Source organism: Talpa occidentalis, unplaced genomic scaffold (genome assembly GCF_014898055.3).
Source record: "Talpa occidentalis isolate TD23 unplaced genomic scaffold, MPIMG_talOcc4v2.1 talOcc4.7, whole genome shotgun sequence".
In the NCBI taxonomy this organism is placed as follows: Eukaryota; Metazoa; Chordata; class Mammalia; order Eulipotyphla; family Talpidae; genus Talpa; species Talpa occidentalis.
The window spans coordinates 97,021,927-97,048,665 of record NW_023605083.1 but is presented as its reverse complement, the minus strand read 5'-3'; the positions used below and the strand labels follow the sequence as shown (position 1 = coordinate 97,048,665).

The 26,739-nt window shown below is 44.1% G+C and overlaps 1 protein-coding gene across 1 annotated transcript in view; it reads right to left on the bottom strand.

The window, feature by feature from the left end:
- Nucleotides 1–2,451: 2,451 nt before the first annotated feature.
- Nucleotides 2,452–26,739, bottom strand: part of HS3ST3B1 (heparan sulfate-glucosamine 3-sulfotransferase 3B1) — a 43,610-nt gene continuing 19,322 nt past the window's right edge. Inside the window, exon 2 of the mRNA XM_037495417.2 lies at nucleotides 2,452–7,745. Within this exon, the coding sequence (XP_037351314.1) occupies nucleotides 7,127–7,745 (619 nt within the window). The 3' untranslated portion in view covers nucleotides 2,452–7,126. The remainder of the gene's footprint in view (nucleotides 7,746–26,739) is intronic.

Genomic DNA, 26,739 nt, shown 5'->3' with positions numbered 1-26,739 from the left:
ATTCAGGGGTCAGTTGTGTGTATTCAGTTGAAAAGGAGAAAAAGAAATGATTATCAATCATACACTGTGGGTTCCTACGTGCTGGCTTCTAGCTGGCCTCTCATGGGCAACTGTGACCTATTTTTCTGCAAGTCATAGCAAAGCATTCCTTGACTACCTACGGAGTATAGCTCTATCACGAGGCAGGCCTGGGGCCGCTTGGGCCGCTGTTGACCTGATTACATGACTATCTCCATGGCGGTCTCAGGTAACTCTGCCTGTGATAACATCATACTTTGCTGACACAAATGTCTCTTGATGTATGGTCACAATGTCCTCTTCCCTGTCCCTCGTAAAATTTTGTCCCCCATTCCTATCTTACCCTCTGGACTTTATTCCTCATACTATTGTCTCATGATCAGCTGTTACTAGCCTGTGTGATTTCAATAAATGGCACAAGAACTTCCGCGCAAGTAGCAGAGTCTTACCTTGCAAACCTGCTCCACAACTGCTGTGTCCCTCATAGCATTCCCACTGCAAAGTGGCAACTAAGTTCCTCTTGAAATGCTACACAAAATGCTGGAAATATATTGTAGAAGATTGAAATCTAGATGGTAAAAGGAAATTAGGTGTTTAAAGGATTTTAACCCTCTTTAAAAAAAAAAATCCTTATAAATCTCTTGTTCTACTTCCAGAAACACATTATAGAAGACAACTTGGTGACTTCCTGACAAAAGAGGGCCCAAGAAGATGAGGGAGGCTTGGCAGATGTGGCCATTATCTGGACTGCCATGAGAGTGGTCTAAAAGTTATAAAGGCAACTGCTCAGTAATTGTGGTACAGAAGAGATGTACTTGATGAGAACTCCAAAGTCTCTAAGTTTAAATTGACGAGAAGTCTGCACTATCAAGCCATGCTTTATAGGAATACTTTACACACTTTATAAGAATCATAACCAGGAATCAGAATCAGCTGGAGGCCTTGTTAAACCTTGTGATTCAGAGGCATAGGTGGGGCCTGAGCACTGGAGTGTCTAGCAGGTTCCCAGGTGATGCCAGTGTGATCTGAGAACCACTTGTAGAACCTCAGATCTCAAACTTGGCTACAAGTTAGAATCTCTTAAGGGGCGTTCAATTTTGTTTTATTTCTTGACTTTTTCAAACTTCATTGAGATATAATGAATACACAACCTTGTGTAACTTTAAGGTATATATGTGTTGATTTGATACATTTGTAAATTGCAAACTGATTACCACCGTAGTATTATTAGCTACCACCTCCATCCCATAATTACCATTATGAGTAATTACGGTCCCGTAATTACCATTTCTTTTTTGTGGTGAGAATATTTAAGGTTACTCTCTTAGCAACTTTCAAATATATGATACAATATTATTAGGTAACATCGCCATGTATATTAGATCCCCAAACTTGGTCATCTCACAACCGAAAGTTAGTGCCCTTTGACTCTCTGGTAACTACCACACTACTCTGTCTCTCTGAGTTTGTCTTTTTTTAGAATCCACATGTGAGATCATGCAGTATTTATCTTTCTCTGAGTTGTTTGTTTCACTTAATATAATGTCCTCAAGGTTCATGCTTGGGGAGCTTTCTAAATATACCAATGTTGAGGCCTCGCTCCCTGGAGATTCTAATGGAATCCGGCTCAGGTGTGTTAGTATTCCTTATTTTTAAGACCTCTCCGGGTCATTCGGATATTTGCCCAAGCTTAAGAACTACTGCTCTCAACAGTGCCATCAGGTTAATGAGTACCGTAGGATGTTTTATTACCTTTCTGTGGGGAAAAAAAAAAAAAACCAAAACATAAAATTGATGGCATGGGGTGCAGAGTCAGGTCAGCATTCAAGGCCCACGCATAGTTCAGCCAGCAGCACACTCCTAGGTTGGAAGGGACCGTCTGTGTTACACCAGCATTTGAAAGCCCAGTGGCAGGGAAGACTGGACACCCAGTGTCCCACTCTTGGGAAGGGTGGTCTTTTCACTGCTTCCCAGAATGCTAAGCTGACCCCCAATGCTGTGTCTCTCTCACAAGCCTTTTCTCAGTGTGAAGCGGTGCTTCCCAAAGTGTGAGAAAACCCAGAGAACCACCGGGGAGGGTTTGGGGGTACTCATATTGTAGGCATTTGTGGACTGAACACTAACACAGAGAGTCCTTCCCTCTTCAATTCTCATCCATCCTCAGGGCAAGATGGAGCCTGGGTTAAGTGCTGGTCTTTGGCAGGAGTGACCTTTGCCAGGAACAGTGAGTAAGCCCGCGGCAAACATGGCTTAAGTCCCTCTAGCTAGAAATTACTAGCATTGCTTTGTTTTCATTGTTTTTTTTTTTTCATTTTTTTCATTTTATATATTTTTACATCATTTTTCATCTTTGCACAATGTATGCATTTTCATCTTGGTTATAGTCCCCATACAATTCCCACCAACCACCCTTGTTTTGATCCTACTCCCTTCTCCTCCCGATCCCCTGCCCCGTAGTGTGCCTCTGGTTTATAGTTGCTTGTTGATTTTGATTTTTACTTTATCATAATTAGTCTTTTTCCTCATCCCAAGAAGATGTGGTACATATACACAATGTATTTATATTTTATTTTTATGATTATTTCCTCTTTATGGCAAGAGCTAGAGCTTTTCAATGAAGCCTATAATACATTCCTTTTCAGATTAAGTAAAATAAGTTAGTTATGCAAAATAAAGTTTAGACAGCAATCGTACACAATGGTGCCTAGAGTTAAAAATGCTAAATTGTATACTTAAAATTTTACAAAAAAAGGTAGAAGAGGAAACTTTTGGAAGAGATGGTTATATTCATGGCATTGATTTGTGGTGATGGCTTTATTCACGTACGCTCATCTCCAATTTCATCAAGGTGTATACACAAAACATGCACAGCTTTTTGTATGGCAACCATACCTCAATAAAGTGAATTAAAAAAAAGTTGCAACTTTGGAGTCTGAGTCTAAATTTATCAACTTAGTGTCAGTTACTTCAAAACCCAACCAGTTATCTCTCCCTCTGATTCTTTCTCTAAAGAAGGAAAAACGCACACACACAAAACAAAACGAGGCATGTACCAAATTAAATCTCAATTGAAAACTGAAAAAGTTAAGTAAAACAAGGAATGAATCAAATGTTTAAAATAGTGAATAATATCTATGGTATGCTATGTCAAAAGAAAACAGAAGATTGTTTGCTTCAGGTTAAAGAAACAGAAATGTCTCTTGTCCAAACTTTTTCCTGCCTCTGCCCCACAGATAAGCATCTCCAGATAACTGGCATGAGAAGACTCTGCAGGCAGGAGGAGGCCATGCTACATTATCTGATGACCCAACCACCAGAGTTCTGTTTACATCGTGCCTGAGTGGATGATGCCCTGCCTGAGGCAGCCAACTCCGAAGCGGAGGTACCCTTGGAAGCCAGAGTCACAGACACACTTCCTCAGGGGAGGCACCCGTCTACTGGGGACAGAAGCCCTCTCACCCACTCTGTCAGTCAGTTACCAAAAAATCCACCCCGAATATTTATGCATTAGTTGGATTTTGGATCGGATCCTTTTTAAAATCTAAAAAGACCAACTTGCCTTCAGGATAACTGTGTGTGTGTGTGTGTGATTAGTTACTGAATAAAATAACTCTTCCCCATCCATATGCAAGGCAGAGTAGTAGACACTGCTAGAATTTACATGGTATTTCAGATAACTAGGATTCATAAAACTCAGTCATGATATTACAAAAGTGAGAAAATCCTAACCCCATCTTTAAGATTTATTGACCATAATAAAACACAAAAGTACCCGCAAGTTGGTAAAATATATTTTATTTGTTCATACAAAGCAATAGTATGAATTACCAGAATTTCATTTTCCTAGAAACATCTTTCTCTGTGTAAAATTAATTTGTGTTATACATAGGACAAAATACTTGATTTAATTTTTTTGTACATATTGGCTATGCTAAGATCCAGGTTATAGAAGACACACTGCTAGAATTTGCACGGTATTTCAGATTACTGGGCTGAATGAAACTCAGTCATAAATTAATGTTACAAAAGTGAAAAAAAATCTAACCACACCTTTAAGATTTATTGACCATCCTTCTTGATAGACTGGAAAGAAAAGTGACATTGACTTCTGTGTCAGCATTTTACATACACACTAAGTGTTTCTAGTTTATTGGAACCTCCCATTTTCTTTTTTTATGGAAATATCCTGGTGGGATCCGAAACTGTGTTTCTCAGAAGGTCTAGAATGTATCTGTCACTCAAAATGACTTTCAAAGAGAATCCCACGAAGAAGACAAGTTCTCAGCTTCCATCCTCCAATTAAGTATTAATTATGCAGTCACTAGACCAAAATACCTTTCCGGTACCACCTACCAAGTTAACAGACTATTGTACAAACACCTCAAAGACAGCATGGGAGAGAGAGGAACAATCAAACCCTCCGATTTTTTATTGACCTTTTTTTTTGTTTTAATGAGAAAAACAAAACAGGAATAAAGCACTCCAACGACTATCAGAGCTTTTCCTATAAATTGGAAGAGACCCAAAACATGTGCTAGGACAAATTGCCAAAACATGAAATGGTGTTTGTCTTCTAGCAGCAAAAGTGAAATTGGTGGCTTTGCAGATTGCTAGAGCAGGAAGAAATCCAAGGCTTAACTTTACGTGTTGCCTAACTTCTCCGGGAGGAAGACATACAGGCTCCGGCCCTGGAATAACCATCACGTGATGGGGTGTAAACTTGGGGCAGATGCTGTGTGCGGATCAGTCGGGGAGTACAAGCTACCAGACCACTAGGCAGAGATGCACAGGAAGTTTGATTTATTTGTCTTACATATAAAAACTTGCTCTGGTGCATCAGAGCTAATTATCGACATCTGTTTGGATTCAAGGATTTGACCCAGAATAGAATCTTGACCCACTTCAGTGTTCGTGACTAAATGACCCTCCTCCTATCTGAGAATTCCCTGTTTCCGGTTTTTATTTTTGTTAAGGCAGGGAATAAACAACTTAATCAAAACTTACCCAGCTGGGAAAGACAGCATGGACCTGAAGGGGAAGGGAAAGCCCCTGCCTGTTTTACTGCCGCTTTGGAGCCACTAACCTTCTCTGACGTTCTGGGGATTCCACAGAACACGAGCAGCCAGCGCAGGGCCGGGGCGGGACCAGGTGAGGACAGCAACACTCCCTTATATGCAGCAATGTTCAGCTGTAGCTACAAAGAGGTGTCCTCTGTTTTATTTCAAATGAACCTTCTGATCAGAGAGATGCACCGCCAGTTAGCACCCTGACGCAGGTGTCTTTGACACCCAAGCAGCAAGAAGGGAGAATCACAGCGTTTCCCTAAGTGCGTGTTCTATGTGGTAGAAGCAGTAAAAAAGCTGTGAATGGAAGCTAGCATCTGAGGAACGCACAGAGTTCCTACACACTTCCTCCAACACACACCTACACGAGGGTAGTTTCCTGCTCAGTGTAAGCTAGTGAGCCCTGGCTAAACCCGTGGGCAAATACAAGCCTGATGACCAACCAGACATTACATAAAGACCAGGGACATCTCGACCAGTTTCTAAAGATGATTGTTTTCTCCCTCTCTCTTCACACAAGTTTTCTTCCTTTAATCACGTGAGTTACAGAAGCAGCCTTTGTAAGTATCACAACCCAACCAAGGGACATTATGTATACTTTGCCCCATATTCCTTGATGAAAGTGTAACTCAAATACCACTTCTTTTATGGCAAAAGCATCCTGGTTTAAAGAATCAAAGATAAAGTGAATGTGTCATTTTGTGATATTGCTATGTGGTTACCCGCTGCCACTAGCTTGTCATCAGAAATGATGTCAGTTGCTCTCTCGGCGCAGAGATACAGGGACAGCATTTCGCATCAGCAGCAAAAATGTTGTCAAGCCTTCATGCAGGCCCTGGCTAAAACAGTTTCACAAGTATCAGACTCGTGCTGACGGCCATGCCGGGGCCAGCTTTCCCAGTCTGTCTTGACAAGAACTACTTCTGATCCTCACCATTGGCTGTTGGCTACAGAACACCCTGTCAGTCTGAGATGAGCCAGGAATTCCAAAAAGGGAAGTTCAAGCAGAGGGGGCCCAAGAGATTCCCTTCTTCCATCAGGCCACCTACCCTTCTGGGGGTCTTGGTCTTTTCTCCCCATCAAAACTGCCGGCCTACTGGGATGTGCCCAACATGGGCTGGCTCTGTACCCAGCAGCACCTTGGTAGACACTGACCAGATGGGATGCATGTGACCCCTCGGGCTTGACACCCAGCACCCTGGGTTTGTGCAGGTAGTTCTGCCAGCCTAGGGGATTCTTTGGTGTGTCAGAGCAGAACTGTCTGCCTGGAGGTTGGAGTGTGGTGTGCTCTCATGCAAATTAGAAGACACAGTCTATTTCTAAAGCAGCACCCAAGCATCTCATACACATGACCTGGGAATGAGGGGGCTAAGATTTGCATATACTTCAAGCTGGTTAATGAACCAGGGACTGGGGTGGAAAAGGAGGTAGGGCCATCCTTCAAAACCAAAAGCTGAAGTAAATGGACCCTGGCATGCAAACTCTAAAAGGATGCGGATGTCCCTGCAAAGGTAGTATTCCCTCTTGTGCTGAGAGGACTTCGGGGAAAACCTAGCATGGTGGCATCTATGTCCTCAGAAATGGCATCATGTCCATGAGGAAGCTGCGGCAACAGCTCTGACCTTCAGATTGCATGCAGAGGCAGCTCAGTGCTCATTTGAGGTACACAGGCAGGGAGAGAAATGGAGGTGGACTATACGACCCAAGACACAAGGAGGAGGCGGCAATCAAAGGCTGAATACCCGTAACAACAAAAATCTCAAGTTGTGCTTTTCTTTTTAAATAGAATGGGTGAGGGGGAAAAAAAAAAAACGGAAGCACCATCCATTGTGAGGGGTAAAAACCCAAAATATTAGCGTTAAACACTTTGGAATGTTAACAGATTATGAAGCTAACTCTCTAAAGAGTGTGGCTAGGCAGCTTAGTGAATTAATTGCTTATGAATTAAAAATAAATTATTATAAAATAGATTTCTGTACATTTTACATACATATAATCTCTCTCAATATATAAGCCAAGGGGGAAAGCTGCACCTTGGAGTGCGTTCAATCCCAGCCAAAGTCGTGCCCGGTCATCTGGTAGAACTTCAGGTTGAAGGGCCGGTAGAACTCCCGCAGTCTCTGCACCACCTCGCGGTCGATCTCGGGGTGGGTCCTGCCCTTGGTTTTGCCCAGGCAGTGGGGTTTGCTGCTGCCCTCGGCCTTCTTCAGGCAGGGGAAGCCCTTGGTCTTGTTGAAGTAGAAGTGCTTGTCGGTGATGATGCGCTTGAGGCCCAGGAAGTCCTGCACGCGGCCCAGCTCGCCGGCGGGGTCGCTGATGAGCCGCTCCCCGCTGACGAAGAGCATCTGGCCGAGCGGGAAGTGCCGCAGCCAGTGCTCCAGGTGCTTGGCGTAGATGCCGATCTGGATGGCGCTCCACGACGTGTCGATGAGGCCCGTAGTTCGGTTTTTGAACGTCAAGCTCTCGAAGGTGGGGATGTCGGGCCGCTTGGAGAGCGTCTGCGTGTAGTCCGAGATGGCCCTGGTCACCGGGTCGCGCACCACCACGATGAGCTTGGTGTCCTTGGACATGGCCGAGATGCGCGCGGGCGCTTCCCGGGTCACAAAGTAACTGGGCGTCTTCTCCATGGTGATCTGGCCGTCCAGGGTTCTGGGCATCAGGTCCCTGAGAAGAGCAAAAAGATCAAAACTCCTGTCAGAAGGTGACACCTCTCTGAACATACTCTCATTGTGGACACTTTTATTCCCAGCTCCCTCTTATTATGAAAAAGAGCTGTGCAGTCATTTAAAAAACGCAAGCAGAATTCAGAGTGAAAGGCACATTAACATCCCATGGGCCTCCCCGGTGGCGCAGCGGTTGAGCGCTGGGTTGCGAAGCTGCCCGCGGCGTCTGCGGCGCCGGTTCGATCCCCGGCTGCTCCCCGGCCACCGGAGGAGGGTCCCGCATGGCGCGCAGACCTCTCCTGCAGCCCGCTGCTCCCCTCAGCAGTGTACTTCGGTCCTTCTGCCTGCTCTGCTCCCCGCTCTGGCTCTGGTGAATTCTCTCACCCTCCCGTGCTTCTGACTGTACCCAGTGCTTGTATAAACAAAAACAAACAAACAAATAAATAAATAAGCATGCCTCTATTAAAAAAAATAATAATAAAAAAAATTTAAAAAAAAAAAAAAAGGCACATTAACATCCCATCTGAAGTTTGCAGGTCAGATCTTATGTAATCTGAAAGCAACTTCAAGCAAGGTCGAAAGAGAAAGGTGTTCATTGATCTAGGAAACTCCGTGAAAAGTCACCTCTTCCTAATGCCCAGGAGATCCAGCTTTTAGACTGCACCCCCATCTAATGCCAGCACACAAGGTCAGTCAGCTGCCTGTGTTCAAATCCTGACTCTACCACTTACGTTATCCAGAACAACACTTGTGTTACCAAGAACAATTTAACTTTTCTAAGTGTCTTTTCTTCATCTACAAAAATGGAGATGATAATAATTACCTCATGGGAGTTTAATGAAGATTATAATAAATTAATAATCACAATATGCTTAGAACATACCTAATACACAGAAGTTGCTTGAGCTATAATAACTACTACAGTATTATAGTGGTAGGTATATAGTGTGTGGCATATATTAGGACAAAAGTTGAATGTGTGTGCACACATATGTGTATTCTCCAACGTGTTAAAATATTTACACCAAGTTTTGGCCATCGATGTAAAATCTTCCATTAGCTATGGGATGGAAATTTCTAATTGAATCCCATGTGAGTCCAGGAATTTCAGAAAGACAATATCCACATTATTTTGACCAAACATTTACCTCTTCGCAGAACATTCTAAACTTCTGGCTTCAAGTCATCCCTAATCTACCAATTCCTGCAATAAGTATGTTTAATAGAAATGATAATATAAACTCTATCACAGGAGCCAGAAGGACCACTCCCTGTGGAGAGCACCTTCTTCACAGCAACTTAAAGGAAGAAAGGTTTTCCCTGGAGCAAGACCCTTGTTGCCATCCCCAGCTTAAGTTAAAGCTGGATTGACCCACTTTGCCCATTAACCGCTTAGATGAATGTAGCAGCGTCATCAGGCTAATGTGATCTAGGATTAAAGAGAATCCCAACTCAACTTATTTTGCATTTCACTGAAAAGCAGGTTGAGTCAGAGAAAATCCATTTTTTTTTCCCCATGTTAAGCCATTAGCAACTGGACCAGCTACAAGAATTTGCTATTCAGAATCAAAGCATCAATCACAATCGAGGGAAATTCAACCCCTAGAGCTCTTCAGGGTCACTGCAGAGGCTCCATCTGACCTATCACAGACTTGAAGTCAGGCCAGTGGTTGACACACGGCTTCCCCATTGATGGAGGTGTGTGACCCTGGAAAGGTCACTTAGCGTGTCCAGGCCTCTGTTTTCTCATATAAATCCTGAGAAAAATGATGATGTCCACCACCTATGGTTTTTGAGAAGACTATAAAAGTTAACCTTATATTAAGCCTTGTAGCTCACAGGTGCCAAGCAAATCTTATCAATTACCTTCCTTGACAGGAGCTTGGCAGGGATGCAGGAAGCAAGGTATACATGCAGGAGACTGGTCACTCACTCACTTGCCTCTGCCCACAAAGGAGAAAATGGGGAAGGCTTGGCTCCTGCCAGAGGCACAGGTGCCAGAACACTAGATTCTACTCTCAGTTGCCTCTGCATCTCTGCTGCCATGCTTCCTCACTGTCTCTAAAGAAGGGCCTGCTGGTGACTGAACAGTGTGGCTAAATAGGCAATCGTGAATAAAGCACACAGTAGGAATACTAAAAAGGAAATGGGAGAGCCTCACTATACCAAAGGCAAAGCTGCCTTAACCATAATTAAGATTTCCTGAGCTGTGGGCAAATTTCCTGGGCTTGATGCCCTGCTGGTCACCCAAGGCATTCTGGGGTACCAGTTCCAGGGGAACCCTCTGCCCAAGACAGTCTAGAGTATGAACACATATGTCAGAAAACACTCAAGTAGCTTCAGCACTTTCTTTGATATAAACTCTATCACAGGAGCCAGAAGGACCACTCCCTGTGGAGAGCACCTTCTTCACAACGACTTAAAGGAAGAACGGTTTTCCCTTGAGCAAGACCCTTGTTGCCATCCCCAGCTTAAGCTAAAGCTGGATTGACCTGTTTAAAATAACAGGCAGGGGACATGGCAAAGACACTTCAGTCCTTGCCCAGCGGTCGCATCCCCTTGGTGTGCTCAGTTGCAGACGGTGAGTGGCTGATGGACGAGTTCCACAACTGGGTGCACCATCATTTCGGTAAATGCCTACTGGGTCCGCCTGGCTGGTATCCATGCCACTTCTGTGGCCAGCAGTGGGCTCCAATGGAGCCGGGCAGCTCTCCAGCACACCCCTGTGGGCCCACCGAGTGGAGAACACAGCACAATCTGAAAAGCGTATGAAGAGCACCTGGCATAGACCCTTCCAGGCAGTTACAAGCAAATCCTCTCTTTCCCTTTCAATTGCGCTTCTCTACCACCCCCCCGCCACCTGGTCCTGGAGCAAAGCGCTTTGCATTCACTTCCTGGGCCTCCTTCCTCATTCCTCTCCCCTCCCTGGTCAAGCTCTCCCAGTCCTAACACTCAGGGGCAACAGAGGCTCGGAAGAGGGAAGAGAAAGGCCGAGGATGTGGCCGAGGGCTGGGCCTGGCATGCCCATCCCAGCAGCTCCAGCAGCCCCTCCAGCCCCAGGCCGGCCTCCAATGCTGGCAGGGAGGTCGCAGGTTAATTGGGCTGCTCATTATGAAAGCCAGTTTCTCAAACTAATAGTCAGAACTAATAATTATATAGTGCTTTGGAGCTTGCAGAGAAACTTTCACAGGCATTATCTGATTTAATCCCTCACAACAAGTCTTTGAGGTAAGTATTGCAATCTCCAATTTACTAATGAGAAAATGGAGCCACAGGAGTGAGGGTGATTCCCTTGGAGGTGTGTCACCAATCTGTGGGTCAAGAGTTGGGACTTATCACCCCCCTCATGCTTCTCCTTCCATTCCTCACCAGACCATCTCCCTCTCGACCTTTGTTTTCTCTGAATGTGACGACGAGCGCAGAGCCACACACACCTGTTCTCTCTTTAAGCAGATACTTGGATTTTTGTTCTTGTTCATAGATTAGGATCTTGATACTAGGTAGTTTGGTGCTAGAATCAGGTGGCTGCAATCATAATCATTCAAACAGAATTCAGATTTTGAAACAACAGATCTTTTAGGAGCACCCTATGGTGGAATATCACCAACATGGGGACACCCCCCCCCCAGTTCCCTCTCCAGGCAGTCCTCCCCTCAGGCAGGGTGGGAAGGGGCACTTGCTGGCACCTGGCACCCATTACCATGGGTGTTTGTGAAGCCGATGGGACTGGGCAGTACCCCTAGTGCAAGTCTGAGGAAGACAAGCTCATGTCTATGACAAATGACCCCTGGAACAAGCCTAGGAATGCAGAACCAGCAATGAAGGGTGACACTCATGACGGAAAGATTCCTCTTCCCCGTTGACACCTAACGGCTGAGATCAGTGGTCGCCCCACTGAGGGCTGGCAAAAGCACAGGACCTTCTAGGAAGACCACTGGGCTCCAAGGGCTGGGCCACAAAAGCAGGAGGGGTTTGCAGGGGAATCAAAAGTTTTCAGCACATTCAGGAACATTTGCAGGAAAGTGATTCTTTCTCTGAGGCGGTTGGTTCATCCCTCGTTGCATTTTAAAGTCACCCAGGGTTCTTTGAACTTAGGCCCGGCCCCAGCCCTGACCAACAAAACCAGGCGCTCTATGAGTTGGGCTCCGACAAAGAAGTCTTTTTAGATGATTCTAATGAGGAAATTGTCTTTCTGTGGTGTCTGTGGGCCTGGAAACTGCCATGGGCTTCAGGCATTTATTCCACTGATATCCATGTAAAGAGACGGTGTGGGTATAGAGGGCTACCGTGGGGGATAAAAATAAGAAAACAATAGTGTGGTGTGGCTAGAACTAAATGAGTTCAGCTAATGCAGATTTTTTTTTCTTTTTTAAAAATATTTTCTTATATTGGTTCATTTTTGCACAGTACTGGGAATCCAGATGTCTTATTTGAGTCGAAAACGTCTAGAGAAGTCTCGAGAACCAAGAGTCATCCTATCTTAGCTAAAAGAACAGTTCCCAGGGTGAGGGAGAGTCATGTCTAGTGATATGCAAAACTATAAAGAACATGTAAAAACTATCATAAAAATAAAATACAGGAGGCAGGCTTAATTCAAAGAGAAGAAAAGGCTTTTTTTTTTACACCTAAACATCTCTTCTCCCCACCCCTCTCACACAGAGTAATCAAATACAAATCAAACTACCACTAGTAAAACAAAATAAGACAAACTGAAAGCCACCAGAAGAAAGATAAGGCCATGTCTAATCTTGTGATAAAGAAAGTCTTACAGACGCATCTAATTCTTTCATCATCAAAGGTCAGATATTATCAGCATAAACAGAAGAAAGGAAAACAAACAGGTAAAGAGCAGCACCAGCACTAGATTATCTGATGAATGCTTTTGCCAAAGTTTGTAGCTGAAAAATAGAACTAAATTCTCTATTTAAAAACAATCCCAGGAAACTAAGATTAAAATCATGTCAGGAAGGACCTCTGGGGTCCTTCTCTTCGGTCTTCTGGAGGCAGGTGGGTGAGGAGGAGGCCCACAATCAGGTTGAGGACTGAGAAGCTCAGGCACAGATCCAAGACTCACCTCTACCTGGGCCTTTCCCAGACTGGAGGAAGCAGCTGAGCAGGTGAGCCATGGACCTGGTGGTCAACTTCCCCTGGGGATGGGTTCTCACCTGGATTTGGAGAAGCCCAGACTTGACAACTGAACATCCCCAGCCTCCCCAGGGCTTTTAGGAGTTATTGTTAGAACCTGACTATTCAAAACAAACTGTCACACCTAAAGGAGCAGGAAATGAGAATGTATCAAAGAAGTTCTAAAAAGTCCTTTATTCTGCCCTTTTCCAGTAGCAGATGTTGCCCTGATTTAATTTGTCTACTTCTTTCTTTCCTTGGGTGACACACATGCTCCCCATGGCCCAGGAACTGAACTTATTGTTTGAACTGGCAAATGACAAGACAATAAAAAAGGAAGACAATGGAGATGGGTATGACTGAACTCACTGCAGCCAAACAGATGTCAGACATGCAAAACAGATGAAGAAGTGAATGAACTACAGAGAGAGGAAGCTGTGCACCAGGCTGGGTGTGGTAGGGTAGACCCACCTCCCACCTCCATTATCAAGACAGAACACAACATCATCACTCCAAAATCTTTCTCCCATGCTGCCAATTTCCAATAAAGACCTCAAAGCAAGACTTTTACAAATGCCCGGAGGCTGCCCAAGCCCTTGTTTTAAAGAGAAAATACTGAGATGAGAAAACAGTCAATACAAACAGGAAAAATTTGACACAACAGATATAGTTCATGCTGCTTAGGAAAAAAAGAGGATAAAGTTATTTTCATGAAGGTCACTGTGAATCTCCTACTTCTGCTCCTAGTGGGTAGGTGCCCCCGGCCACATTCTTGACTTGTGGGTTTCTCCCTCAGCTTCCAGATCTGTAAACATGGCAGTTTAGCCCATTTGGATATGCTGCTCTGACCACAGTCCCAAGGGCACAGGCCAATGAACTGGAATCACATCATCTTTAGCTTTTCTATGAAGTCCATGTCCAGTCTCTGAGAATTCAAAAAATAAAAGTTCCATAAGGAGAAACCTTTACCAACAGAAACAAGATTTCTAGGGAGATTACTTCTCTGTCCCAGACCACCACCACCAACCTCAAATGTCTTTCTTAATATCTGCAAAATCCCAACACCATCGGGAAAATAAGGATTTTTTCTTAAAGGGGGTAAAAACAAATAGAGGGTTATGTTATAAAGACCCAATAAGCCCATAAATATCAATAGCTAAACTCAAAAACACTAGAACTCCAGGGATTAGGGGAGAGCACAATGACTTTTAGGGCAGGGAAAGTCCTCTGTATGATACCACAATGGAAGATACATGTCATTATACATTTGTCCAAATCCACGAACATTTGAGTGATGACACCAAGACCCCTAGGGTAAATTAAGCTCTGGGTCACTATCACATGTCAGTGTGGGGTCCTCAGTTATAACGAAGGCACCACTCAGGTGGGATGTTGATAATGGGGGCAGCTGTGCCTGCATTGGTGTAGGGGGTACAGGGGAAATGTCTCTGGTTTCTGCTCAATTTTGCTGTGAAGCTAAAACAATTAACAATGAACCCTTTAAAACAACAGCAGTATTGAGGATTCATCTCCTCTTACTTTCTTTCCTGTGAGTTATGATTTTCCCCTTGGGGAAGATGAGGTCTTGTAACAGGGTGGTCCCCAGGAAAGGGGGAGGTTCCCTGCCCCACCCAAGGGAGGGTGGAGCTGAGCAGGAAGGGGAGAAGCTGAAGAAGAGACTGAGGAAGGAAGCAGGATGGAGCCAGGAGACCTGGAGGAGGCGCATGGAGCCTAGAGACACGTAAAGAAACTGTGCTTGTCTTTTGGTCGTGGACTGGGTGACACAGATGTGGGTGAGACCCATGGGGAGGTGACAATGGCAGTTTTTATCTTGATGTTGATTTTGCTCTTTTCCTTCCGGGCTTGTCTGGTTATTTCTGACCCTTTGCTGTGTGTCCCCACTGGAAGATGCTTTAGACTTGTAGCAGGCTTTGGGGCCTTGTTCTGGGCCGATCCCATATGGATGGACTTTTACCCACGAGGGGATGGGTAACTTTGGGTGCTTCATTTAGAAACTAGATTCTTTGCCTTACCTGTATTGTTTCCTAGTTTTATTAAAGTTCCTTTTCATTAAAGTCTCATATGTTTTGTGTTGATGCGGCGGATGGCAGAACCCATTTAGAATAGGCAGGTTTGCGGGGTTTGGGCTGCCCCTCTCCCTGTCCTATAACAGTCTCACACCCTGACACCCTAACAGGGGCCACCACCATGGAATGCCATTCTCAACTCCATCACCTCCTAACACGCGTGGTCCTCGGACTCAAGGCTCCCCCTAACCCCACATTTAAGGAATACAGCAGCTTTGTTTCACCCACACTGATTCCTTCACCCACAAAACCATTCAGGAAAAAAGAAAACCCATTTCCTTCTTTGGTCAACTGAGATTTGCAAAAGATAACATTTCTTAACCTAAAACATGCAAGATAAGGGACTAAATAGCAAACTTTCTGCCTTGGAAATATATGCTGGGCTGGGGGGAGTCAGCTTATGAAAGAACGCCTTGGGTTACTGGAATCCTGCTGCCAGGCATCCTCTTGCTGAGCTGGGGCTGCCCAGGTCCCTCACTCGGCCTCTCCTCCTTGACTCAGGGGACCTAATGTCCACCCCAATGCTCCCCTAGGTAAGGAAGTGGAGGAACCTGTGGAGTGGAAGTCAAGGGCATATCTTTAGGCTCAGCAATAGCTGACTGCCTCAAGCTCCTCCTCACAGAGAGATCAAGGAGGCCCTCAGTTGGGCAACCTGAAAGGACACCTGGGCAGGGGTGGGAACCAAACTTCAAGGCTGCCAGACAAGTCCTCCAGCAGATGAGGAGTTTCTGTGTGTGTGTGTGTGTGTGTGTGTGTGAGAGAGAGAGAGAGAGAGAGATGCACACTCGATTGAGGGAGGGTGGGTATTTCCCCAAGTTTCCATAGGCACTTGATACTCTAGGCCAAAGCATTACAGCATTTTCCAAAGAACAACCAGTGGGAAGATAAACAGTAGGGCCCATAGTCATTACAGTACAAGCCACAGGCATTTCTAGAGCAGGTATGGCTCAAGCTATGCTCATCTGCTCTAAAGGCCTAGCTCCCAATTCCAAATATCTACCCCAATCGGCACCCAGAAAACTCCCTGGTATCTTTCTAATTCATGACCTTATAAATGACAGTGGACTTCAGGAGTGGAAAAGACAATAGCTAAAAACTATTCTCTCAACTCCAACAGAAAGATGAGACATCCAGTGTTGAGAAATGAATTTTTTCTGGAAAGCTTGACAGTGGCCAATAACTGAGAAGGCACCAGCCTGCTCCAGAGAGTTATAACTCGACTGTAAGTTGTAACTCTCTGAAGTTTTTTTCTTTAAAGCAGAGTTCTTCCCAGGGGAGGCAGGGAGGAGGGGTGGGAGGAAGATACTATCAGCTCAGCCACTCTTTATCTGGAACCTTCTTCCTTTCATAGGAAGTCTCCAAGCCCACCAGTTCGAGCTGCCTTTCAAAGGGCTACATCTCCATAAATAATTATCTCCATTTGGGGAAGATGTTTGCATATCAAAGAACTCCTTTGGGAGGACTTAAAATAATTTAAAATGAAATTGTAAATAGTCTGTTGTTCTCAATTTCTGGATTTGAAGTTGGATCAGTGGGGCTACCGGAAGTGATGTCATTATTCATTATGAAGTTTACTGGGTCTTTTTTCTTTCCTTTTATTTTTAAAGGTAATGGGTAGGAAAGAAGAGAAATAACAAAGGACGACTCCCCGAGGCCTCCTCCTCTTCCAGACCTCTCTCCTTTCTCCACTAGCCACCCCCAACCCCCACCACTAGGATTTGGCCTTCATTGTCCTAGAATTTCAATACTGCTCAGAAAATGAAAAGCCTTTGAATGCCATAAGGGGGTGGGGCGCAAAAGAGCATCTTGCTCCTCTGGGTCAACTCAAGATTCCTTTCATTTTGGCAGAATCCTCTGTTATAGACCCTGCTTCACAAAGGCCTGAGTTCCTGTTCCTGGAAGGGGCTGGGGGGTTGGGGAGTGGAGGGAGGGTTTCAATTAAAAGCTAATAGCCTTTTGTGCATGAGCTCTCTGGGGCATTGCTCGTGTTTATTGGACCTCACTGTGTGCCGGGACAAATCATGTGAAATCAGAGTAATCTGTGTCCCGTTTCCTGAAAGAAAACAAAACAAAACACAACTTTTTTTTCTTTTTTTCTGATCATTAGAAAGACAGAAAAAAGTTTTCTGGGAAGCAGACTTTTCAGAAAGTAAAATCAGCCCTGCTGTTGGGCAGAGGCAGGGCAGAGTAGAGGACCCAGTAAGCAGAGCAGGGCACCAGAGTCCAGATGGTGAGGACAAGCTGACGCAGTCCTGGCCTGCCTGGACAGATTCTTCTCTTCCTAGAGTTGGCCGGCATTTTGTCTCTGGTCAGTGTGGGCTTCCCCCTGCCTGGAACAATCTCTCCTTATCCCTGGGCGAGAGCCCCAGTTCTATGTGGATGTCTTCCTTGATAACAAAAAGCCAACCCTAGAGCAGGAAGTTGTATTCACTTGTATTTTTCACAGGCTTCTGTAAATCCTCTCCCAGATCCTTTCTTCATCCCAAGAAAAGCTATCTTCCCTGTGCTCTTGGTAACTAGGGGCAAACATTCGTAAACATGTCTTCACCCAGAACTTCTGAACCACTCAGTAATGGCCAGTCAACCCAGAGAGGATGAAATCACTCCCCACCCCACACTCCCCCCATCCCCCAACCAGGGAAGTTGGGAGAAAACGTACAGGGCAGGGGGAAGGGAAGTCCCTGATAGTAAAAGAAGAGTGGACACTAGGCACATCACACTGTGTGTTACGGTTCCAGACAAGCCTCATTAAGACCTTGGACAAAGCACTCAAAGCTTTGGGTTCAGTTTCTCTATGTATGAAAATTAATGAATTGGCTTTAAAGGGTATTCTTTGACTCTACAATCCTATAAAATGATCTTTACAATCTCCATCTCTCTCACCCCACTCCTATTCCATTCTCTCCTCCAGTCAGGAGTAGGTTGGCACAAGTTGGCAGGGGTAAAATAAAACCTTCGTAAATATGTAAAGATGGAACATGTAGAAAATGTACCTTAGGGACATCGGTATAGATCAACTCAAAGAGTGTATTTAGATAGATGTCATTGTCAAGTGTACCCTAAAACGAGGTACCTCATTTTTCACCAGGCAGCCTGGTGAAAGAGAAGGGAAAGTGGGATTTGAGATCAGGCTATGTGGCCTCAGGTAGGTTGCCTAACATTGCTGAGCTGTCTTTCCTCATCTGTAAAATGGAAATATTTGTCCTGCCTAGTTAACTTTTTTTTTTCCAGCACTCAAATGCACTTTGTAGGGGAGTATGCTCTGAAAGCAGCAAACCCTACCCAAGGGTAAGGTATTCACAGTCCTTCCTTATCACCTCTTTGGCATATTGGTTCTTGATACTTGGGATATTTCTAAGGAAATACTGCTGAGGAAAATGAAACACCAAATTGAACCTTAAATTCAAAGGTTTATGTAAAAACAAGTATTTGAAAGAATCCTGATTTCCTGTAATTCTTCACTGGTGCTATGAAAGATCCCATTTTTGAACCTTTGTTGTTAGTACCCCGTTAGGATGCTGGAGGCAAAGGAAAACTGAACTCCATTTCTTGGGTTGCCATCACTAAACAAACATGATGCTCCAAGCAAGGATGAACAGGAAATGAGGCAGCTCTTAACACAGACACAACCTGCTCTGGAAGACTCTTTGATTCTTTAACATGGCAAAGAATGAGGTTTACATGGAACAAATCAGCCAGTTTGGGAGCTGATGAGGGGTCCATTTCAGGTTGATGAAAAGAAACAACCCAACTGCTAAAACCAGCTCTACATAGTGAAGATTTGATGTAAGTGTGGGATGAGAAATCCCAGTCAACTCTTGATTTAAGTCCAAGATCATGGCTCTCTTCTGCTCTCTGCTTCCTTTCTATCAACAAACAGAACCCAATTTTATGGCTAGCAAATGAACAGTATAAAGTAAATTAGGTTAATAAAAAATCTGACACATAAGCTTGAATTAAGCTAAAATAAAACTTAGTGCACATACACCTCCCCTATCATAGGTTTGAAATATCTCAAGAACACTTTCAGAAGAAAAGAAGTACTTTTTACTCAGAGATAACATCCAAAGGAGTGTAAACACTTGGATAAACTGCTAACAAAGGAACAACTGCTATTTCTTATCTTGTTCTCCTTAACATCATCACTACTTTCTTCTACGCAGTGCTTGACCTCGTGCTTAAAGCTGACCAAATGTATCTCAAGAAAAGAAGTGACATGGGAATCCCAAAGGTGAGTCTAATTGGACACCCATCAAATCCTCCTTCCCCACCCATTTGGAGTACTCAGCTTGGAAAATATGGAAGCTTCCCAGAGTCAATTATCAGCAGGAGAAAGTAAATCCAATCTCCCCAGATTCTCATTCATTGATTGTGATGGTCAACCATTTCTTCTAAAAACTCAACAGATCTGCAACAGATCAGTACTCAGGGTCCCACTTGCCTTGGAATTTCATGTCCAATGACAGGAGTCATGCACAATGTTGGTGGCTGAAGCTGTGTTCAAATACCCCGTATTATCTAAGCAGGTCCCATCATTACTTTTTACTTTCTATGAGAACTTTTGGTAGATGATGCTGCCAGACAAGTGAGTCTTACAACAAAATTTCCAACAATTCTTCCATGCTTGAGACAAAGCTGTCCCCCCTCCCACCCCACAACTCCCACAAGAGAACAAAACTGGAAGCACTAAGGGGATCAAATAACCAAATGACTAGGGAGAGAGCTACTAATAATTACAAGTGAGATTAGCCTTTTACCCTGCATTAGCCTGAGTGAAAAGCTAACCCTGTAACTATTTTTAAGCCTGCCTATTTCTAAGAACAAAATGTCTGGTTGAATCTTACTGCCGTCCGTGTTTTGTTTTGTATTGGTTTGGATTGTGAATATTAAAGATTTTTGTCTTCAAAGAAATATAGGTTAAACAGCAAAACACCAGGCACAGGAAGCACTAGAAAATATTTGCTGAATGAACACATAAATGAATGAGCGAAAAGGGATGAGTTAGCAGTGCTTAAAGCTAATGACTAAAGGTCACAGGGCAAATACGTAAAGAGAATTGGGGGTAACCTGAAATAATAAATTACCACGTAAGACGGGTTTGAAAATGGTGATCTCAGTATTCTGCTGCCCAAAGAAGTTAATTTCAGAGCAACATTTATGTACCATCATATCCATTACATTAAGTGACACAATTACATTAAGAGCCTGTCCACATAAAAAGGTCTTAAACTTGAACGTTAAGCTAAAGCAAAGAACAAGTGTGCTGGCAGATCACTCTTCCTTATTTCACCTGCGGGACCGAAGTAAGCCCTGACACACCTCACTGGTGAACCCCAGCTGCCCCACCTCTGGTGGCCGGTAATAAAAGCTTCATTCCAATCGTAACTAATAAGTGGTTACAGTTAATAACAATGAGGGGAAAATGGCTCTCATTAGCAGATTATATTGTTATTTCACTTATTATTTTATTTTAACTATTATTAAAATTTGTTTGCATTCCCACACACTCATCCAATGTCGGTGGGTTGAGATACTCCAATGTCTCCATCCTAGGTAGCCAGAAGAAAGCAGAACAGCAATGCAAGTGTAATATTTATCATGGGTGATTACGGAATAAATGATAGGGCAGGGATGAAATTTTATGGGATGATTCTTGTCCTCCAGGGGCTGACTGTATTCGGAGGGAAGTTTACCAATTGATCATCTATACTTGACTCACAATGAGAAATGCAAGCGAACAGCACCTAGCAGTTGTATCCTTAGGAACATCTGAAACTCCCTTGTGCGAAACTCTAGGGTGGACATGAAGAAGTCAGACAGAAGATTCCTAACTTCAGGAACATAAGACATTCTGAACTGAAGAATTTATTTTATTTTTATTTTTTTTTTTTGAGGAATGGTGAGAAATGAGGTTAGAAGGATAAATTGGAAAACAGGCTTGGATTGCCCCCTATTTACCCTGCGTGTCCCTCTGCTTCCCACACATCTTTCCAAAAGGCAAATCTAGAAAACTTCACCTCTTCTAATAATGCTGAGTATTAAGCTCCCTGCCAGGCGTACCTCCTTTTTCCAGAATTCTAAGTTATCTACCTCCTGTTCTCACTGCCCCACCCAACTCAGCTTCACCCCAGCTAAGGGCAACCACCTACAAGTCATGGCCATGAAGTTTCTTGCCCCTCTGGGAAACTTTCCACTTTCTGGAATATTCTTCCCAGTCTTCCTTCTTCTGATGAATTTCTATGACGCTCTTCCTTCCCTGACGGGGGTAAGCAGTTCTTTCTCATCCACCCTCCCTCCTATTCCTTCCTGCAAAGGCACAGACACACACACACACACACAGCATAACCTTTATCTGGTGTTACAGTCAGCAATGGGTGTGAAGACTAAACCGTGTCTTTTCTGCACTGTAGCAAAAATACAAGTCTGTTAGATGAACGAAAGGTAAATGGGTTAATGAATTCGTGCCAGACAGAACTGGGATTTGATCTGTGAAACAGTGAGAAAGAAGTCACATCAACTGTAGATGAGTGGCATGAAAATGTATTAGGAGTGGGGAGAGTCAGACAGGGGATTTTAGCTAGGTATGAACTCCAGTCCATTGAATACTGACAGAAGAAAATGGAGTGAAATGTGGAATAAGCAAAAAAGATGAGAGGCTGTCTCCATGGGAACAGCAAGCATTGTGCAGGGCACACCCTCTGGCTTTACAACTCTAGCTTTTATTGTCTTTGCAGCATTTTGCAACTCTGTACAGTGTAGACACTATAATTCTTGATCATAAGCACAGAATAAATCCTTTCGGGTGGACATTTTCTGGACCTCCCTCTCCATGTGCCAGCACATGGAAAAAGTCAGCTTCCCGCCTACTTGTAAATTCTCTCAACATTCCTTTATTCCAAGTAAATGTGTGTTTTGTTTTTAATTTACTTTTAAACTTTTTATTGAAGTAGCATTATATGATAACATTAGGTAAGTTTCAGGTAGGCATCATTATAAGCCAGTGTCTGTACATGTATATACTGAGTTATATTCACCACTAAAAGTCCAGTTCTTGAGGTTCCTCAGTGTACCAAAAATGGAGCTACCATACGATCTGGCAATTCCACTATTAGGGATCTACCCAAAGGACACAAAAACAATGATTCAAAAGCTCACCTGTACCCCTATGTTTATTGCAACACTATTTACAATAGGTAAAACCTGGAAGCAACCCAAACCCAAAAACAGATGACTGGATCAAGAAGATGTGGCATATATACACAATGGAATATTATTCAGCAATCAAAAAAGATAAACTTATGCCATTCGCAGCAACGTGGAGCGAGCTAGAAGGAATTATGCTCAGTGAAATAAGCCAGAAGGAAAAAGAAAAATATTGCATGGCTTCACTTATAGCAGGAATACAGGGGAACCAAATAAGACATCAGTGTAAAAAAAAAATAACAACAGTACAAAACACAACAAAGCAAAAACAGACAATTACAAATCAGAGACATCCTGCAGGGGAGGAGGAGAGAGAAGGATCAGAGAGAGGGAGGGAGGGAGGAGCACAGGGGACTGAGGTGATGGTGCACGGGTGCCTTGGGGAAGGAAACTCTATGGGGACTACACCTGAGGGGGTGGGTGGAAGCAAATATTGTTTAAAAAATAAAAAAATATATAAATTAAAAAAAACTTTAATTAAAAAATAAAAGTCCAGTTCTCTCATCATACAATTTACCCTTCTACCAGGGCCCTCTCCTCTTTCCCTTTGGGTAACCACTGATTTGGTCTTCTAGTCTAAACGTTTGTTTTTGTTTTATTTAGTTCGTTGCTTTGTTTCATTATGTGCCACATATGAGTGAAATCAAGTGGTATTTGTTCTCCATCTGGCTTACTTCACTTAGCATAATCCCCTCCAGGTCTGTCCATGTGGTTGCAAATGGCATCTTTTTTTTTTTTTTTTTTCCAGCCAAGTACTACTCCACTGTACTATTGCCACATCCTCCCTACCAATCATCTGTCAGCGGACTGTCAGGTGCTTCCCATCTCTTGGTGCTGTAAATAGTGCTGCAGTGAACACGGGAGTCTCTCTTCATATTTTTGGTAAGCCTGTGTTCTTCTGACTTCTCCTTTGAATCAATGGTGACATCTGCCAGGTTCTCCTGTTAATAATGAGTGAAACAAAATCCCTAATGTGATCATTAGGAATAATAATCCTTAGGATTTTATCTGGATGAAAGTCTGATTTTCCTTTTGTTTTAGAAATTTCCCCTTTACCCAAAAATGCTAAATTAACTGTGTGTTCCTCATAAGGGGACTGCCCTGTCCATGTCTGTTACCCCACAGCATCTTCATTATGCAAAGCTCCCATCTTAGCACCAAGACCAGCCACATGCGAGCAAACAGCTTGCTTCGGTGATGTGTGTGAGTTTTGTGATTTGATGAAGGACAGTTGCAAGTCACGGACCAAGTGCTTCGCTGTGGGGGAGTCATTTCTTAGGTGAGTTCCTGGCCCCACATCATGGTCCCACTAAGAGTCTCTTTTACTTCCTCATATATTTGATGTGTTTGTGACCTTTGATGCATCATTCAAAAAAATCGTAAGTTATGTTTTCAAAAAGTTGGATATAAAATAAATGAAATTCTGTAGATTTGAATGGGAAGAAGATGGTGAGAATGAAAAAGAAAAGGCAGCAAAATAAGAAACACTGTCAAAGAAGGAAAAAAGAAAAACTGGTAACAGGTTAGCGATGAAGAAGGAATTAGGGTCACCTACATCTACTGAAGTGTCACCTTCTGTTTTTAAGCAAGCCTGATGGAGGGAGTGACTAATGTGTTTGAATCTGCCCCTTGAGTTGTAACTTCCCAATGGCCCTTAGCAACAGAATTTCGGTGCTCATCCAGGAAACTTTATAAACAAATGAGAATTTAGAGTCTTATGTCCATGCACCAAAAAAATAAAAGATAGAAATTGAGAAGTGAGTATGACCTCAGATTCTAAGCCATAAGTTACCCTGGGTGCAGAAAGGCCAGTTCTGGGCTGACAGGTCAGCAGGGCTGGGCTGGGCTGGGCGTCTCCAGTGGCCAGCGGTGGGGCACCTCTCCCTAAATGTTCTCCATTTGCTGACAAAACCAGATAATCACTTTCAAACAGCTACTTTCCCAAATGAATCCACTTCCAAATCCCAAGGATGGGAACACACAGCACTAAGCCCATGAGCAAACACCGCCTACACCGCCTACAGGAGAGAACAAGAGACACTCTCTCTCCTGCCCCATTAGCACGTTTGAGAAATTAATCAAGCTCAAACCTCTCCAAGGACACTGTTTTCCTGGCTTGCTAAATGCACATAGATTAACTTGTCACTTGGAAGCCGGGAGGAAAGATGGAGGGAAAGAATCAATTGACTGTAAGAAGATGCCCTAAAACTGGTGTCCTAACCATCCTAAGGCACCCATGACACTGAATGCTGAGCTTTTTTTTTTTTTAAAGATTTTTTTTATTTATTTATGTATACAAGAGCTGAGAGCTGGGGTGTAAGCCAGAGGTGTGGGGGTGAGAGGATTTAAAGATTTATTTTATTTATTTATGCATACAAGAGCTGGGAGCTGGGTGTAGGCCAGAGGTGGGGGGGGGGGTGGTGAGAGGATTAACGAGAGTGGGAGCAGAACAGGCAGATCTACTGAAATACACTGCTGAGGGGAGCAGTGGGTGAGAGAGGAGAGGTCTGCTGCGCATGTGGGTAGCTCCCTGGCCGGGAATCAAGCTTATGCTGCAGTGGCTGCCGATAGCTTCACAGCACTGATACGTAACCCCTTGAACCACCAGGGAGGCCCCAAATGCTGAGATTTCTTTATGAGACAAATATGGTGTCTGTTGAAGGAAGAAAACCCTTTCCTGGGCCGCTCTTCCTCTATAGAGAAATGGTTCTCCTCTTATTCAGCATGGGAATGGGGCTTGTTACCCTAGCTGGCAGCAAAACAGCCCTGCAAATCCCACCGAGCAGCGCCCGGGAGCAGGGCTCTTCCACTTTAAGGAGTTGCAGAGAATTTGAGAAAAGGGATGAGCTGTCTGTGCAGCAGCACACAACATATGCATATACTTCAGTACTCAGTTTCTGGGACATACAGACCCCCCACACCCTCCCCCCCAAAGGTCCATTCGCGTGCCCAGGCTAAGAGCCATTAAAGCAGTCCAGTTGCAATCCACCAACTGTGAGTCAGGTACCCTCTGGCCCGAAGCCTGGCTGAGATGGTGTCTTAGGTCAAGGCACAGAGCAGAGTCAACATGGCCTTCCCTGTCCATGTACAAGGTCAACACCCCATTTAGGCCCCAGGAGCTGTGCTCACCCCAAATACTCCGCTTGAACTGCCTCTACACTTTAGTAAGCACGGACAAGATGAACCAACATAATAACCGGTCTCTATATGGTCTTATAAAAGCCACAAAGACGGTGCACGTCAGAATACTCAAAATTCGTGCAAAAGGAAAATAAGTCCTCCTATGGGGAAGACTCATTGTGCCTCCTTTCTACCAGAAGCTGGCTCTGTCTTGCTTGGCCATAATGAGGTCAATTCTAAGCCCCCTAACACTTTATCCATGAGAAAGTATTGGGCGTCCACGTTCCCGCTGGCTCACTGTAACAACCTCCTCAAGGGCTGTCTGCTCCATTTTAGAGATGGAGTCGTGAGACCGATGGAGATTAGGTGGAGTTGTTCCAAATCAGATACTGGGCAACTGGCAAGCAAGGACCTGGACTCCAGACTGTTCCACTCTGAATTTCATGCTCATCCTCTTTTCATTGCTAAGAACCTCCATCATTAACATGCATAAATGCAGTAACTTCCCTCCAGACCCATGGAACCCACTTACTGTTACCTTCCTACAGAGCTTTCCATCATCCCTTCTGACAACAAAAAAAGCAAAGGTTTGGTTGTCTATTTTTTTGGAATGATAAGGGGTATAAATTATAATGAAAGAAACATACTTACCTGAGTATGTATGGGGCGGGGTGGGGTTGTGTAAAGAAAGAGACAGAGAGATTAATTTAAAAAGTGGGAGTGAAATCTTACTGGCACCCTGCACTTCTGCCCTTAGGCCTTTAAGAGTCCATTTTTCACTGAACCCTCCCGAAACAAATGATCACAAAACTGAAAATAATCAGATTAGCTTCCCCAACCACGGCCTTAATTCTGCTGTCACTCTTCCTATGCTGTATCGCATGCTTTAGCCTTATTTTATTTATTTATTATTTGGATGGTGTCAATATTCTAGGGGAGGAAAACAAGTCCTAAGAGCAAGATTACAGAGCAGGATTGCCCAATGCAGCTGGCTCAGAAGGCTGTGCACTCAGCCGAAGCGCAGGAGAAAATCAGATTTCACAATGTACTTTACGTGGGCAGAGGAACTGACCTGCAGCTCTTCCCTCTACTTTCCTTCTCCCCTTTAAATAAATAAGCCAGGTGAGTCGAAGGGAAAATGAGCTAGCTCTAAATGTCCAGGGGCCAGAAGTCACGGCTCACTCCTGCTTCAGAAGAAGGGAGAAACAGGGAGCCGTGGCAGGGTGAACCAGCCTCTCGACCCAAGAAACAAACAGGCTAATAAATTAGCACTGCAAAGGCACTCAGCCGAGCTCCAGAATCCATCCCATAGGCTGCCTCCTCTTCTAGCTCATTAACTATCTGAGATTACCATCATATGGGGAGTAGCCTCTCAGCTGGAAATTGAATTAGCCTGACTATAAACCGGGAATGCAGAGCAGAGAGCACCTCATGAGCTGTCCTGCGCCTCCCTCACAAACA